General features: G+C 41.7%; 1 protein-coding gene across 1 annotated transcript; it reads right to left on the bottom strand.

Moving 5' to 3' along the window:
- Positions 1-6,854: 6,854 nt before the first annotated feature.
- Positions 6,855-15,697, bottom strand: Enoph (enolase-phosphatase E1). The gene is made up of 6 exons (XM_076811407.1): positions 15,456-15,697; positions 14,723-14,824; positions 13,409-13,599; positions 12,890-13,022; positions 12,641-12,764; positions 6,855-12,550 (listed from the first exon to the last, which is right to left on the bottom strand). Exons 1-6 carry the CDS (start codon positions 15,558-15,560, stop codon positions 10,962-10,964), a joined length of 2,244 nt encoding a protein of 747 aa, XP_076667522.1. The 5' UTR covers positions 15,561-15,697; the 3' UTR covers positions 6,855-10,961.
- Between the last annotated feature and the right edge of the window lie 323 nt (positions 15,698-16,020).

The raw sequence follows: 16,020 nt of genomic DNA, 5'->3' as shown, positions 1-16,020 counted from the left end.
AAACCGCAGGCTAATCGCCCGGGAAACATTTCCCGTCGCCGTCAGAAAGCTGAATGCCACGAAATCATCGTTAATTCACGATCGTACGGCGCGAAGAAAAAACGCCGTTTGATTAACCGTGACACGGAAGAAACCTAACCTTACTCTGTGTTTGAATTTGCCGCTGATTGCCGTAGGTGGATATACAGGCGCGAGAACAGCATGCTTTCGACAATCGTCGACGAGATACGTCGGTCCACGCAATGACGTCAGAGGCTGGTCCAATCCTGTCGGATGCGTCCGTAGCTCGATCTCATTCTAACGAGAGAGACAGGGAGGAGAGGCTGGGGGAGGGAGAGAAAGAGAGCGAGAGAGAGAGAGAGACTGCGCACGGGAACCTGTGTATACGTAGCACAGACGGGGCAAGGACAGAGGCATGCGTGTATATAGAGGTCTCGCCAGAGGAGAGATAGAGAGAGAGAGAGAGAGAGAGAGACGCAAGAGTCAGCAAATGAGAGCGCAGTCCGACAAATAGAAGGAGAAGACAGTTGAAGTTCCGCTCTCCTGCTCTTACGAGACGTCGTGCACGCCGATTCGAGCCTCGCGATATTGTTGCCAGAACAGTTCGCTACATTGTTCAGAATTTCCCCGACGGCCGCGGCGTGACCATTGGCCTAAACGTCGGCCACAGTCGGCTTGCAGTTGCGTGCAACTTTTTGCCCATTTTTAATTTTCATTCACCTCTCATTGAGACATTGATTTCCGAACAAAAGAATGAGTTAGGTTATGGCGGTGATCAGGTACGAAAATACCGAGGCACACATTTGCCATTGTATTCAAATGCCTCGAATTACGTTTCGCACGGGATCATAATTCTTTTTGACACGATCGATAATGCAGAAATATAGCCGGGCGATAACATACGCGATTTTAATGTAGCTACACATGTATTTAGGGTGGATTTTATGTGTTTCCACGGTAACGATAGTATTTCTTTCTAAACGTATCTCGCGCCCGAGAGTTTTATGCCCATAAATTACGAAGGAGATTCAGTGCTCTCTAGACGGTAGAATTTAAAATTTCAAGTAAAAATCCCGCCTTTCGAACTTCATTGCATATTTATCGAGCGGAGACAGTAATAAATGGACTCGCCAATTGGTTCTCACCTCGATATTGTTCATTGCCCATGCGAGCTGAAAACATTTAATGATTGGAAGTCAGATACGCGCACTTGGAGCGAAACTGGGAGACACGTAACGATTGTCAGCGCGAATTAATGACAAGGAACGTAATAATCGGGCGCCCGCGAAATTTAAAAACTGATTGCAATTCCATAGGTGAAATTCCTCCCTCACAACACAGAATAGATTTAATTGCATCCAATGACGAAGGGTTGAAGCGTTAAATGTCGCGGCTGACTTTTAATATATCAAACTTAATTCAATTAATAATAAACTTGGTAATGTGAGTTTCTACCGCTTCTACTTTACTAATTAAAATTACTGTACCCGAAAAGTAATTAAATTATACAGTATCTCGTTTTTCTAATTACTAATGAAGTACATGACGGTTAAATTTTAGCTGAAGGTTTCTGCTCCAAAATTGAATTCATAATTTCTAACGAGGCTTTTCCATATATTAATGAATCTCATATCGTGAAAGTCGAAAAGCTCGAAACGCATTTTGAAGGAACATTTATTCATTTTTGTATGAAAATGCCAGAATAAATTAATATTTGTTGTTGATGTACCAATATATAGCAATATACATATATATATATTTAATTCTTTAACAAACTTTTTGTCTGTATTTTAAAGTGATCAATTAATTTTCAAATATTCCTCATCTTTATGATTATATATATGAAGTTCATTTGGGCAAAATTATGTTCTAAAATCTTATAACAAACATAAGAATTGAAAACTGACTTTTTCCTATACACGTCCGTAATTAAACCAGTATATAAGAATTTGTTTAAGAGATTTGGCCCACACGATCTTTCCTTAATTAATATAGGTGTCCAGCGCTCGAAAATTTCAATAATACTGGAAGTGTAGATTACACGTGGTTACGAGAAGGGATTATAAATATTCTACAATGTTTACTGGAAACATTATGAAACGCAATAAATTTTCTACGGTATTCAGAAGTGAAAACTATAAGAATAAGAATAAATACTACTTTACATAAAACTTTAAATTCCAATTACGAGGTTAGTTCGAATTTCAGTCGCCAAGCAGCGCATGCGCGTATGTAGAGCTCTCTTTTCACTCTCAAGTTCCTGTTGTAAAAGAAAAAGGAATATAAAATTCGTTCTATAGAAATTGAAATACCCTTATTGCGCTACAACACTGGCAGAATTCTTTTGAATAAATGTCTGCTTCGAACAAAATTATTCTACCGGATATTCAAAAACCTAGGCATTGCCATTCATATACGATATGAATTAATAAAGTAGTCGAATACAAAAATACCACAGCATGTTATTACGATACAACTAATTTATAGTATTCCATTTTGTTAGTAGTGAGAAAATGTTTCACCTGCTCGAGAAAATGTTTAATTTCGGATTATCGCCGTTCGAATACTCACATAAATGTATGCAGATCTCATGGCGATTTACGTGTACGATGTCTAACCCAAAACTAATAATGACATTGCACGGTATTTTGTATACAAAGTATTATATATATATATATACATTACTGTTCCTAATTATTAACAGCGTTTAAGAGTCCTATATAAAAACTTAACAAAATCTACTGTCCTTCAGAAATTTGCATCCCGTTATTTTCTTAAAACTGAACGTCACGAAACGAGCGTGTACAAAATTTAATTTACTTCGGGCGACTGCCGAAACAGTGTCGCAAGCGCCAACTGCTGGCGCTGGCAGGAAGTTCAATTACACTCGGTCGGTATACAGGTCTCGTACTTTTTTAATCATACATCATCATTGTAAAATCTAATTTCTTCTTTGCAAACCAGCGCAAAAGGGGAGGAAGTGAAGACAAGGGAGAACGAAGGTACCAAAATTCGCCACCCGCAGAGATGAAAGAAACGAGAATTTTCCACAAATTATTTTTAATAAAACTTAAATCATATTCTCCCAATGCGAATACAATGTTAGAACTATTGCTTCCTAAAAAGACTCTTACACGAAATGTCGTCCCAACGCGTAACGGGATACTACGATACTAATCGAGACTAAATTTGAATGTAGTATGTACCGATTAGTCATCCTACAGTGAATAATACGTTTATATTTCAAGGAGGGCACACGAATATAGATAGAAACTCTTAGTTGTATTTAAACCACCTATGGTTACACGATTTATTATGTTATGTACACAAAGTTTTGTCTTTGGCGTCAGTTTCTAAAGAGCCTTGAAAGCTTCACGGCAGCTTTAGAAACATTCCGTGGAAGTGACTCGTGTAAAAGTGCCTTATTTCACGTACAAGTGTCTGATAGCATTATATACCTCATTCTCCATATCAAGCATTCAAACCCTCGCGAAGCTCGCACGCTAAAGGCCGAGTGTCAGCCACGGTGCAAGAAGCAAAAACATGTGAAGAGAGAAGGATGTTCGAATGCCCCGCGCTGTCCTTAGCAAGTAAACGGGGATTAAAAAGGAAACGAGTGTTGTGCGTTAAAAGGCCTTTAAACGTCTGCGGTTTTGCTTCGAACTTAGATACACTGGCGCCGCGGAGAACGTAAATCGACATAGATGGGCGTACTTAGATGCGAAAAATCGCTGGCGTAAGCGGTGGCGTAATTATAACGAATTCGGTAACTCGCGCTGACTCCGCACTGGTGCCAAACATGCTTGGATTGGTTGATTCTTATAGAGCTATCTTCGTTTCTATCAGAAACAACCAATCCAAGCCATTTTGTGGCACCAGTGCAGAGTTAGTGCGAGGTACCGAATTCGCTATTAGACGCGCTGCTCGCGAGGAAAAGGAATCGAATCAGCCCATTAACGCACGGAGCTTGCATTATTCGTTTCGCACGCGGAAAAGTGGCTCGAGACGAATAGTCAATTGGGGGTAGGTACATGAACTTCTTCGTACCGGTGAAAGACCTCACACTTACATCGCGTGCAGCGGAGACTGAAGGGACTATGAAACAACACTTTTTATTTCTCTCTCTCTCTCTCTCTCTCTCTCTCTCTCTTTCTCGCGCGCGCGCACGGGCGAGTCTTCGCTATGCCGGAGAAAGTTTAAACGCTCGCAGCCTTCAATTGCGTACGGGGGGAACCTCTGCAAAAGAACGTCCTCGGCTCCCTCGAAATATTGAAGCGCACGAAGAAATGCAGATAAATCCGTCAGTCGTGGCAAACAAGGTCGGAACTGTCGCGCGGGTACTAAGTACCTAACCGACAACGGATGATGTGGAGGATATATAGATGTGTATTACACTACTTTTTTTTTTGCTGCTTAAATTCGCTCTGAAGGCTGCCGTTCCAATGTGCGGCTGGCGACGGCCCCACTAATGTAAGGGAGAAGTATGTACCTGTTTCTCCCTTGCACTATTGGGGCCGTCGCCAGCCGCATATTGGAACGGCAGCCTTAAGTGAAATTGGACCCTGAAAATCCGGCTACTCTCCGATTTTCTGTTATAACTCGCAAACTGTAAGAGATAGAAAAAAAGTTTTCAGGCAAAAGTTACTTCTTTTAATCAGGAATATCATTTGGTAACTTACAGTTCACAATGTCCAGATTTTCAGGGACCGCTTTCACCCCCTTAGAGTGAATTTGGGCAGCAAAATAAAATTGCCGAATAAACGCTTATATATCCTCTCAGTGGTGCACCCAGAGGGAGGGGGCAGGGTGCAATGTGCCCTGGCACCCCCGAAAGAAATAAGAAAAAAGAGATTAATGTAACTACGACTGAAGTAATTCTAGAACTTTGTAAAAATAAATAGAAACTGGATTTTATTTTCTAAATAAATTTTTCTAATCGCCTAATGAATTTTATTGAATTTGCATTAAAAGTATTTCTATTCGTTCAACTCGACTCCTGCAAGATTAAATTAATCCTGAGCCCGCCACTGTATCATCTACATATCCCCAAAGTTTCATAATTTTTTGAATTTCCGGTTTGGGGAACTTCCCTTGCGTGAAGCTAAGAATACAAGATGCGCGATTAGGTTGCTGGGATATCATCCAATGCCTTTTGTCCCTTCGAAACTGTCTCCTCAGAAATAATATCATGGTGAGTATAATTGTAAAAAGGACTGTATTGGAGCAAGACGAGTGCAACTCCACCTTTACCAACTTCGAGTCAATTAGCAAAACCTGTTCATAGAATTATTGCTTTGACTTAACATTAAAAATAGAATACTAATTGAAAAATGTATATTTTCACCCGATAAGTAGTAGTTACTAAGTTGATAAGTTTTTATTTCTATTTTTGGCGAATTTTTCCAATCTGGAGCCGCCCGAAACAAAAATATTGCACAAAACAGAAACGGGTGCAGGTTGAAAATTTGCAATAAATCGTTCGTTTCTTATCAGATTTCCATCAAACATGCGCCAACGGACGTAGAATTTTGTTTACAAAAAAGGAGCTGCACCCCTTTTGTGGCAAGGTCCTCAATTGAAAGATGGACGATCGAGTTCGCGATGTCTAAATGAAGATTAAAGTTTGGCGTGATCAGGAAAAACCAAGAGAACGTACGTTCGAACAATATGTATTTCAAGTACCAAATATTCGATACATCTTGTTCTTAACATTACGTCGAAAAAGAAATGAATCGTATCCGGGCTTAGTATTTATTGCTTCAACGTAAAATGTTGCGTTCGTCCGAGAGACACGGTGGTTTTTACATCTCGATCCAATTTGAGTTGGCTGCTCGAAAATTGATGCTTCAGTGCGCGCAAGTAGAATGACTAGCACTCAGAGGATCGATCCAGGGGGGTTGAGGGGGGGGGGAGGGGGGGTGGGGTGGTTGGGGGTTCGTGGGGTTGGCGAGAAAATATGCTGTTGCGCCTAATGTTATCGACTAGCTGAGGACAAGAGTCTAGCATGAACCGAATTCGAGGGAACAATATACCGGAGGCAGTTTAGCTTTCGATCACGTACATCGATACACTTTTCCACTTCTTTTTTGTTTGCTTCCCCTTTTAACCATATTTATATCGTTCCTTTAATTCTAAGTTACGGACGCTAATCGTTTCCTTACTTCGTTATAATGTATAATGTACCACAATATATACACCTAAACAAAATTTACAGTATGAAGAAAATGGTTGAGCACGCTGACTTCATACTTTCCATGGATACTCTCATTCTCGCCCTCTCTCTCTCTCTCTTCCTCTTTCTTCCTGACACTCTCAACAAATTGAACTCGCCAAGCAACCAGACTCAGAGGACCGATGAGACGATTAACACAGAAAAAATAGAGAAAATAAGGAAGAGGCGAACGCTCCGATTCTACTTGCAAAATTCATTTACGTTGCTCTACGGATGCAGCAAAGAAAGTCCAAGAAAATAGAGTCATCGACTCGTTCTGTACGCACGCCGTTTCAGCGGGGGGGTCGGCGATGTTACTCGGTAATAAATCTCGTAAAAGATCGACACGATGAAAATGAAGGTTCGGTTTTGTGTCGTCGCCGCGTTCGCACGCACGCACACATACACACAGACACACGCGCGCTGGCATGCGCATGCACACGTTAATCGTTTAGGTTTAGATAGAACACCGAATGAAGTGACAATAATACTAATAATAATAGTAGTGTCGTCCCGTAACGAGAAGAAGGAAAGTAAAATATAGTCGGCTAAGAAGGAAATAGCGACGGAGCGGTTCTCGTTAAATGGGTTCTCTCCTCCGTCGGTGATCATTTGTCGTTAAAAATTATCAATCAAGTCCGTATTCTCTCCTACGCTTATATTGACGTATTACATAAAATAGCCAATGACTTACACAAATAATAATCGCTAATCGATACGAGAAGCTATTGTTCGTTAGCACTCCTATCCTCGGTATTTAATGACGTCTTATTTAGGTATTCTAATGTTCTGTAAGGGCGACGAGTCTCGCGCGCACGACGCCAACGACCGTCCTCTATTAGCAGAGGCGCCCGCGTTCTCCGGTGCGCAGCGCGAATACCACACGGTCGCCGGCGTGCACGGGTTCCAATGATAAAATGCCGCGAGGGACGAAGACGCGCGCACCTCTTTCGATTCCCGACCGAAAAGTATTGTAAATCGTCAACGCTCCGCCGACTGTAACTCGGGGGGGGGGGCCCCGATGATGGAGATTCTGATCGGCCAAGCCTTCCGTTACATCAAATAATAAATTACAAGGCAGTGCATGATACGGCCGCGCGGCCGTAGAGTGATCCCTCCCCTGGCTAATAAATACGCACGTAGAATAAAAGCTGTGTTGATATTATCATAGAGCGATCGCACCGGTTATCAAACGTCGATCTGAATATCTGCGTCGACGCGTCGCTACGTCCAGAATGCCAAACTTGTAAACGCATTGTTCAACGCCTTGCGGTTTCGATATCAAAATCCATTATTCGTGCGGAGCGGCACGGGGTGAACATCGTGTCTCACTCTCAATCACATCGTTTTAATTACTGTATAAAGTGTAGTTAAGGACTGGTATTCGACGTCGAATACAGGACGTCACTGAATTATGGGCGATAGCTTAATTGAGCGATGGAGAAGTTCCAGTAACCGCGAGTCTGCTAAAGTAATCGTTTTTAATATATTCAGCGTCCTGGGTCGGCGTGGATAATCTTAAAATGCTTAATGAATATCGGATCTTGCGTTTTTCTCTTACATTTCCAATAACACAAGGATTCACGCGACTGTGAATCTACGTGTCCCATCGTTTCTTTCGTTCCCAGAACACTTTTACTTTAAAACACTCTCCACCCAGAGAAGCAGAATATTTTAAAAACGAACAAAGACCTTTCCATCCCCTTTGCTACTTCCGTCGCGCAATTGAATTCACACCCACGCCTCCACCATTCTCAATGTACGAAGAAAATCGAACCGCAAAGAGTTAACGGTTCCTTAAACTTAGAACATTAACCACGTTACCATTAGCAATTAAGCGACCGCGCACGTTTTAAATAGGAGAAATTATGTCCGTCGACATTGGACACTTGCAAATTAAGAGGTGGACCGGTGACGCCAATTGGGGGTGTGCACCCTCGGCTCTTCCGACCATCGACGCAACAATAAGAATGGATGATATGGGATGACGATTAGTAGATGATGCCGTGAAAGTCAGCCGAGAAGAGCCTGATACACATCCGCAATAGGCGGCCGCCGTAGCTTAAGTGTTACGGTAGCGATTGGCAATCGGCTCGCACGCGGACATGCGGTCATAGGCAGAATTACGTGAATATCGGTTGTTATCGAATGAGCGTGATTAAGGAATCCACCATATTATGGCAAAAGATCGGCAGTTTACGGTTGGTTTACGCTTCGAGCCTGTGAATATCGTGTTTCCTCCGGGGATCATCGATAACGGGGATTGCCACCGTTCTCTCCCCACCCCAAAAAAGTTACAATACAAATCGCTCTCGTCGTTCAGCTTTGAGCAAGTTGGGCAATCTTGCGTTATCGGTGATGCCTCTCGGCTTACTCCGATACGCGATCGTTTCAAATTCACGATGCCGATCGGTAAGACTCGAACACGCGGCGCATCCAATGGAATTCGTATTCGAATCGGTTACTGGTCTTAACGGCTATGATCTCCCCGGATCTCGCGAGTCCCGACAAGGAATCAAGCATACGTTCTTTCCTTTCTTTTTTTTTCCTCTTCTTTAACTTCCGCTCTTCGGTACGCGATCGATGGATCGGCGTTTCGCAAATTTGTATCCCACTTTCCTTTCGTCGTGCGTGATGGGTCGCGTGCAACGCCAGAGATGGTGGGTGTGCTTTTAAGGGAGAAACGTTCTTCCCACGTCGTCGAAAGGACACAGTTTATAAATAAATGCGAGGTCTGTCAAAGTGTCCAGTAAAAGTATGCATTCGTTTGAAGTCTCACAATTATAATTGTTACTGACTACACATATGTACTTATAAGTAACGAGTACTAGAAAAAAAAACACGCTGACGTCGCACTTCGTTTTATCTCGTTATTCTTTTCTCATTGCGGATCGTTGAGGTTTCCCTAGCATAGTCGCCGGCAAAAGAAGAAACGATCGGAAATCAAGGAACAGAAGAAGAAAGAATGTAAACAAAAGCGTATGGAAACTTTGATTCGCTCACTATAGTCTATACTGTGGCCTAGTCTTCACAGTGGCTTGATTCGGACAGGATGCATATTAATTTTAATTAAAAAAAAAACAAAGAAAAAACAAAGATGATAATAATAGTATTAATACGATAACCTGCCAAAGGAATTACTATACGTGATTAATAATGAATCGTTTCAAGTTCCCTATGTCTATTAATATCGTTAAATCACAGTCAATTTTGCAGGAATGGATAATAAATAAATAACCGAGTCCTTGTCAAATTCGGAGAATAATTTACGAATCCTAAAAAAAACGCAGAAGGAAGAGAACATCGATCACCACCGTCGAGGCGTGGTTGTTTATATAAAAAGCTTTGACATTAATTCACAGGAATGAAAAAGAGTTACGTTCCCAAATCGATATGCTTTTTCCTCGTAATCAGACTGTTCCATGTTACATACTATCAGACGCAATGAAATTTCATATATCTAATAGCGTATTGTATAAAGTAATATCATGTTAGTTGTGTCACTGACGATACAAATGTCGAGACTATTAAGAAACGCATAAATGCAACGCAAAGCTTCCAAATTATTAAAAACGAACGAACGACTTACGGTACAAAATATAAAAAAAAATTACGCGATACGTGTGGGGGGGGGGGGGGCGAGAACATCGTTCGAAATGTTCTAAGCTAGAGGTATACATTTTGATAAATAAACGTCGCAAAAAGAAAATAGGAATACGATGTCATGGAAACATCGCGATAAGTCGCAGTTCCGCCCCTCGGGGGGCAAATATATGTATACATCTAACGTAGTCCAATAAAGTTCAACGTAAGACACAGCTTACTTGCATTCGGATTTCAGACCTATGATTCAAAGATTACTGTGTTCATCGGTTTATAAAATTAAGTACACAAAGAGTATGCAAACATCATGTTGTATAGTCTAAAACCAGCGACTGTTCGAGGCATTACCAATTCAGTCTTAGAAATCATACGCGTAGCCTTTAAAGTTTCCCGATTGTTTTAAGAAAGTAAAGTATCGAGCAGCACTTTCAACGCTGTACGTATCAATCGTAGAAAAACTTTCGAACTGATGAATTAATTCATTCATTTGGCACAGGGTACATTCGGTATTTTTAGCATACTCCAACTATGATGAATTTCCTATCCTATGAGTTTTCATACCGTAACATTCCGTTTAGGCAGTACAAAAAGAAGATCTTAATACACATTGTAAAATGTAATAGAAAAAAAAATAGAAAGAAAGAAAATTGAGGAATACTTATAAGCCGACCAAAGCGAACCACCACATTCGATTATCCTTAGTCAGTTCGTGTTATACAGGCGTGAAGCGTAAGAACTATGTTTGGTACGAACGAACTAGAAACGGAGGAACGAAACAGAAACAGGTCGAGATAGAACAGGATCGGTTGAGCGACGTAAAACAGGAGAGGGAACCCCTTCGACCGTCAATTACCATTTTCTACCGAGCACAATGGACAAGCCGTGATACATAGTGTGTTACGACATCGAAGAAGATAATCGAATGTGGAGCACGCGCTGTCGCGTATCGTGTTATCGCTTTTTCCCTTCGTATTTGTCGGAGAAATAGAAACCCTATGAACTGCATCTTAAATTAACGTATTACATCTTTAACGTCGTACGATTTATGTAAGGTGTAGGGAGCCAACTTTTCAGTTTATACCTGCGGATAAGTATTGTGGGCTTGGGGTTATGTATGAAGGACTTCTTAAAATGTATAAGAACAAGATTAAGACGTCGCAGCTACAACTACAGGGGGAACAACGTCGGGTTCGCCAGCACCGTCGGCTACTGTAGAATCAACGACCTTTTTGACTTTTATGGATTCCGCGTTAGCCTCCGAGGAACTCTCTGGTTCACCGTTCTGCGCAGATGTGCTTTCGCTTGTTGACGAATTAACGTTCTCATTCGATGACCCCTCATTCAGTCCGTTTCTGTGCAATTTATCATCCGACACTGGCGCGTCCGTGTCCCCGTTCTGTGTCGTACCATTCAGCTTCTTCTTCTCAGAATCCACTGTGTTTGTTTCTTTCACTTCGCCCACTACCGTTTCTTCTTTCGCCGGTTTCTCTGTTGATTCCTGCTTTGACGCTTCTGTGCTGGCTTCGTCCTTATCGGCGTCAGGCGTGGTAGTTGCCTCCTCCGTTTCCTTCGCTTTAGGGGACTTTTCATTGGTAGATTCCAATTCCGTCTCTAACTTCTTCTCCGTAACTGCCTCCGTTGCACTTTTTACTTCAACATTCTTGTCTATTTTGCTGCTAGTAGCTTCTGGCTCTGATATCGTCGGCGCAGTTACCTTTTCTACACTTGATAATGAGACGTCCCCATTCTCTGCGGGCTTCTCCTCCGTTTTCGCGGACTGTTGCGTAGACTTTGCCGGGGACTCCTCTTTCTCTGATTTCTGAGCCTCCGTTGTGCTAGGTTTAGTTACGGGCTTATCAGCGGGCTCCTCTTTCGCTTCTTTCTCGACTTTAGCGGCGGCGCATTCCTCGGCTTTCTCTTCTACGCTATTACTACTCTTCTTCTCTTTCGATACTTCTTCAACGGGTTTCGCATCTGACACTTTAGTATCCTCTGACTTCGTTTCTTTAGCGTTATTCGTGGGCTCCTCAGTCTTTTTCTCCGCAGTAGAAATCTCTTCAGACTTTGATTTAGGCTCGCATGTCCCAGCATCCAAGGGGTCATTGACAGTTGGAGTCGCTTCTGCAGCTGCAGGTTCGGCAGTTTTCTCTTTAACATCTGCGGGTTTCTCTGCCTTCTCAGAATCCGCAGGCTTATCCGCGTCATTCTTGGAAGGTGCCGATGTTGATTCAGGCTTGTCGCTGGTGGCAGGCACACTTTCGCACGCGTCTGATTTTGCACTCACCTCGGGCGGCTGACTCTCTAGCTTTTCTGTAGCCTCGGTTTTCATTACCTTCTCAGCGATTGGCGAATCCTTCGCATCGGTAACCATAGGTTCTTCTGCTTTCGTATCTGAGGCTAGTGCTTCTTTCAGTGACTGATCCTTTATGCATTCTTTCTTTTCCACCGGAGCAGCCTCCTTTACGTCTGGCTTCTCAACCTTTTTCTCACTGGCATCGGACATTTCGACATCTTCGGAAGTGTCCATCGGTTCACTAACATCAGGTGCATCCTTCTTTGTATTCTCTTGCGTCTCCGTTGTATCTAACTTCTGCCGCTTCGTAGACGTTTGAAATGTTAAGTCTAGGAATGACTTAATGGTTGTAAAAGATTCTCTTTCCTCGTCCGTAAGAGCGGCATTGCCCTCCCGGAGTACTACCACCGCGGATAAACCTGCCCCTTTAGCAGCTGCAGCTTCTATCGTGAGAAAGGATAATAGTTTTATTAGTAATAATTTGCACGCGCAATAGTTGTATTAGAAATATTACGGAGCAATTAATTACCAACCTTTAACGGTATCAGTGAGGAAAAGTACATTCGATGGTTCCGCTCCAATTTTACTTAATATATTTTTATAACTATTTGATTCTTGTTTAGCACCTACTTCGATATCAAAATAGCCATTGAAATACTGCAATAATAATATGTCATTACATCTTATAAAAATTGTACAACATAATGCAAAGTAAAGAGCTTTTATATCTTTTCGTATCTCTAAGCTAAGTTATTTATTAGTATCCACGTGTTTTAAAATACCTTAAGTAAATCACCGTGCACAGAATGTCCGAATAATAGCTTTTGTGCTTCGACACTACCACTTGAATAAACATAGACTTTTCTACCATCGTTTGTCCATGATTCTAGTGCTTTTGGCACGTCTTCGTAAACACTGCACAAATAATTTACTCGTTACTGTTACCACACTCTCGATCGCTTATTACATTATTCATCTGTTTTATGTGTTTATAATGGCACATATGCATCAAACAGAAGTGAGCCATTACACAACATATTCACCTCACTAAATATGACAATGATACGCACACATCGTGTGGGTATTATATGCTCGCGTATCATTATATTTTTATCAAATTGTTGCATTACATGTATTGATATAAATGTTAAAAATATTAATAAATCAGGGAATATGCTAAGAAGTATCTGCAGCACACTCGCAGATATATTTCTGTAACATCGCTATTGTACGTGTAATATATTATAACTTGAATATTTTTTTAAAACATTCTGATGTAAATATGATATAAGAAAACTCACTGTGCTTTAACTGCTCCAGAATTATAAGCTTCGCGCCACATATGTCCTTGCAATTGTTTCAGTGCGCCAGTTTTACGATCGCCATCCATTTGCCATAATATATTTTTCATAAGTGTCTCTTTCTGTTCTTCCTTATTGGCACCAGTAATCGATACAAAACCATTAACTTTATCTTCTTCATCTTTCTTTGCCTATGGTAAACATGTTAATTGACTTTACAAAATTTATAATGATTCGCGATATTATTTTATGCAAGGAAAAGTCTTCTTTTCTTTTAGTAAAAGTGCTTTTTCCTAAATTAAGTCGCTTACAGAAACCATGACTACTTGGTGCACATGTCCGCATAACCAAAAGTATAAACAAAATTGACCTATAACTAGACCTACTATTCATTAAATATTCATTCCGAAATTATCTGTTACTTGTCAGTGCGCTAGACACTTGAAATATCAGAAGTATTGACTCGCAGCATAGAAAGATGAATATCTAGAAAAAATGATTAGTGCGCAGATCCGTGTTCATTAAAAAATTGAAATTTGTGCGCGTAGTTTCGAAACATCTTGTAGTTTATTTAAAGGGGCACAAAGGACTTGGAGTCAACTTTACTTCTCCTATATTTACAATTTCTTTTGTTAAAATTCTATACATTTTGTTAGTTAGCTCAAAACATGTGTAGCGTTGTAAAAGGACTTATGATTAAGAAAGTTTACAAGTAACATAAGACCAGAGCAAAAATTGAAATAAAGTTCAAATAAAATATTCATGACGATTAATTAAATTCTAGTACTACAATATTGACCTCATTAGTCACACTGCTCATCTATATTTGAACATAAATCAATGCATGTTGTATTTTGAGCGAATTTGTAAATAATGTTTGAAATCCAGAATAGTAAACACAGCATGAAGAATTTATTTGATCTGAATGTGAAATGTCACAGGCTGCAGCCAGGGTAGTAGACTTTTGGGACAAAGAATCCTCTCAGGTCAATGCTAACCACCAGCTGCCCTTTTCCTGACATGCCATTGGCCAATTTCTAGGATTCATTATTAAAAGCCCGAATACTAAATTTATTGCACCGTGCTATATTATTAACAGGGAAAGAAGTAGGCAAGCTGATGAAAACAGTAACACAATGTTTCCATAAACAATCAATACAACTCTCCCAAATATTACCCTTTTTTGTGCTGCCTTCAATTGCATCATTGAACAGCAACAAAGGAACAAAAGAGAAATAATATTTTCATATCAAATCGACCATCTTTCGTGGATATATATACGTAAAGTTGTTGAACCCTAGACAAAATGTTTACCTGCTCCTTCAACTTCTCAAAGTCCTTCTTGAATTCCTCATCCTCCCACTTGGCTTCGACATATTTCTTCAAATTCTCGCGTACGTACGGGAAAAGTGTGTCCTGCAATAAGAAGATCGAGGGTAAATGCAGCGTGCACCACGGATCGAATTAAAAGAGCGCAACGCGCCGTTACGATGTCCGTTATTTTGAAAAATCGTGCACGTTACAGCGTCGCGAAATGATGGCTCGCGGCCAGTTTTGCCTGCCGTCTAGTAACCGATATTTTTAAGGGGGCACGCGCGGTTTGTTTTCACTGGTACGACGTATCTCGGCGGAGCACCGATTATAATACATATTACTGGATAGAACGTAAAAGGAAACGTGGTACGAGATCTTAACGCGAAAAACGGGATCACGCCGGACACGGGGGCCCCGTTTCTATCCGATCGAACAGCATCTATTATCTCCCATGAAATTTCGCTGTCTCACGGGCAGGGAGACTGAAACTGAACTGGATTTCAGCCGGCATAGTGCCACCGAGAGGCCGCATACAACACGCGCGAAACCCATTATCCGCGAATTTTCCTTCGACCCCGGAAGGCTGCGATAGCGCGCGGAAACCTCGCCGCAAGGTGTTTTCCGCGTGGAAAATTCGTATCATCGGGTACTGTCAGAGAACGGTGCGGAAAACCGGTGAAATGCGAGAGCCCGCAAGGGGCGCGTTCTGCCTCACGGCCATGGTCTTTGTTACCTTCACGAAGCTTATGCTCGTCGTGGTGCCCTCGATGTCAACCAATATCACCGTTTCCGATAGCAAAGCCTCCTCTTGATCCTGGCTACGCTTTTCCCCGGCCATTTTCACGATTAACTCGCCTTCGACCGTAGGATAAATAACAGATATATACCACCTCTGTACTGTTCAAGCACGGTGTATATGCCGACGCGTTCTTGTTGAGAGCCGGCGAGTGAATTCGCTCTCCGCTCTGCGCCGGTGTGCGTGTGTTCGTGCGGGTACGCGCGCGCGCACCGCTGTGTCGCGAACCTGCCTCTCCCTTCGCCCCTACCTACGTCCATTAACCAGGATCGTACGTATCACCATTTTCCTCTCAAATATCCCACCAGCAGACCAATCGTCGATTTCTGCGACAACAAAAAAAGACGCTGCCCGTACAGCCACGTAGGAGTTTTTGCAATATTTCATTCGTTTAAGCCTTGAAACATTTGACACTGATACTTCTGTGCCTATTTCCCATGGCCCTATATTCGCAAAATAGTGGGCACTCTCCGCGATAAATAATTAATCAGATGGTGTTCGA

This window comes from Andrena cerasifolii, chromosome 4 (assembly GCF_050908995.1).
Source record: "Andrena cerasifolii isolate SP2316 chromosome 4, iyAndCera1_principal, whole genome shotgun sequence".
Taxonomy (NCBI): domain Eukaryota; kingdom Metazoa; phylum Arthropoda; class Insecta; order Hymenoptera; family Andrenidae; genus Andrena; species Andrena cerasifolii.
Note: the sequence above shows the minus strand (reverse complement) of the source record. Positions and strands in the feature narration are given on the sequence as shown.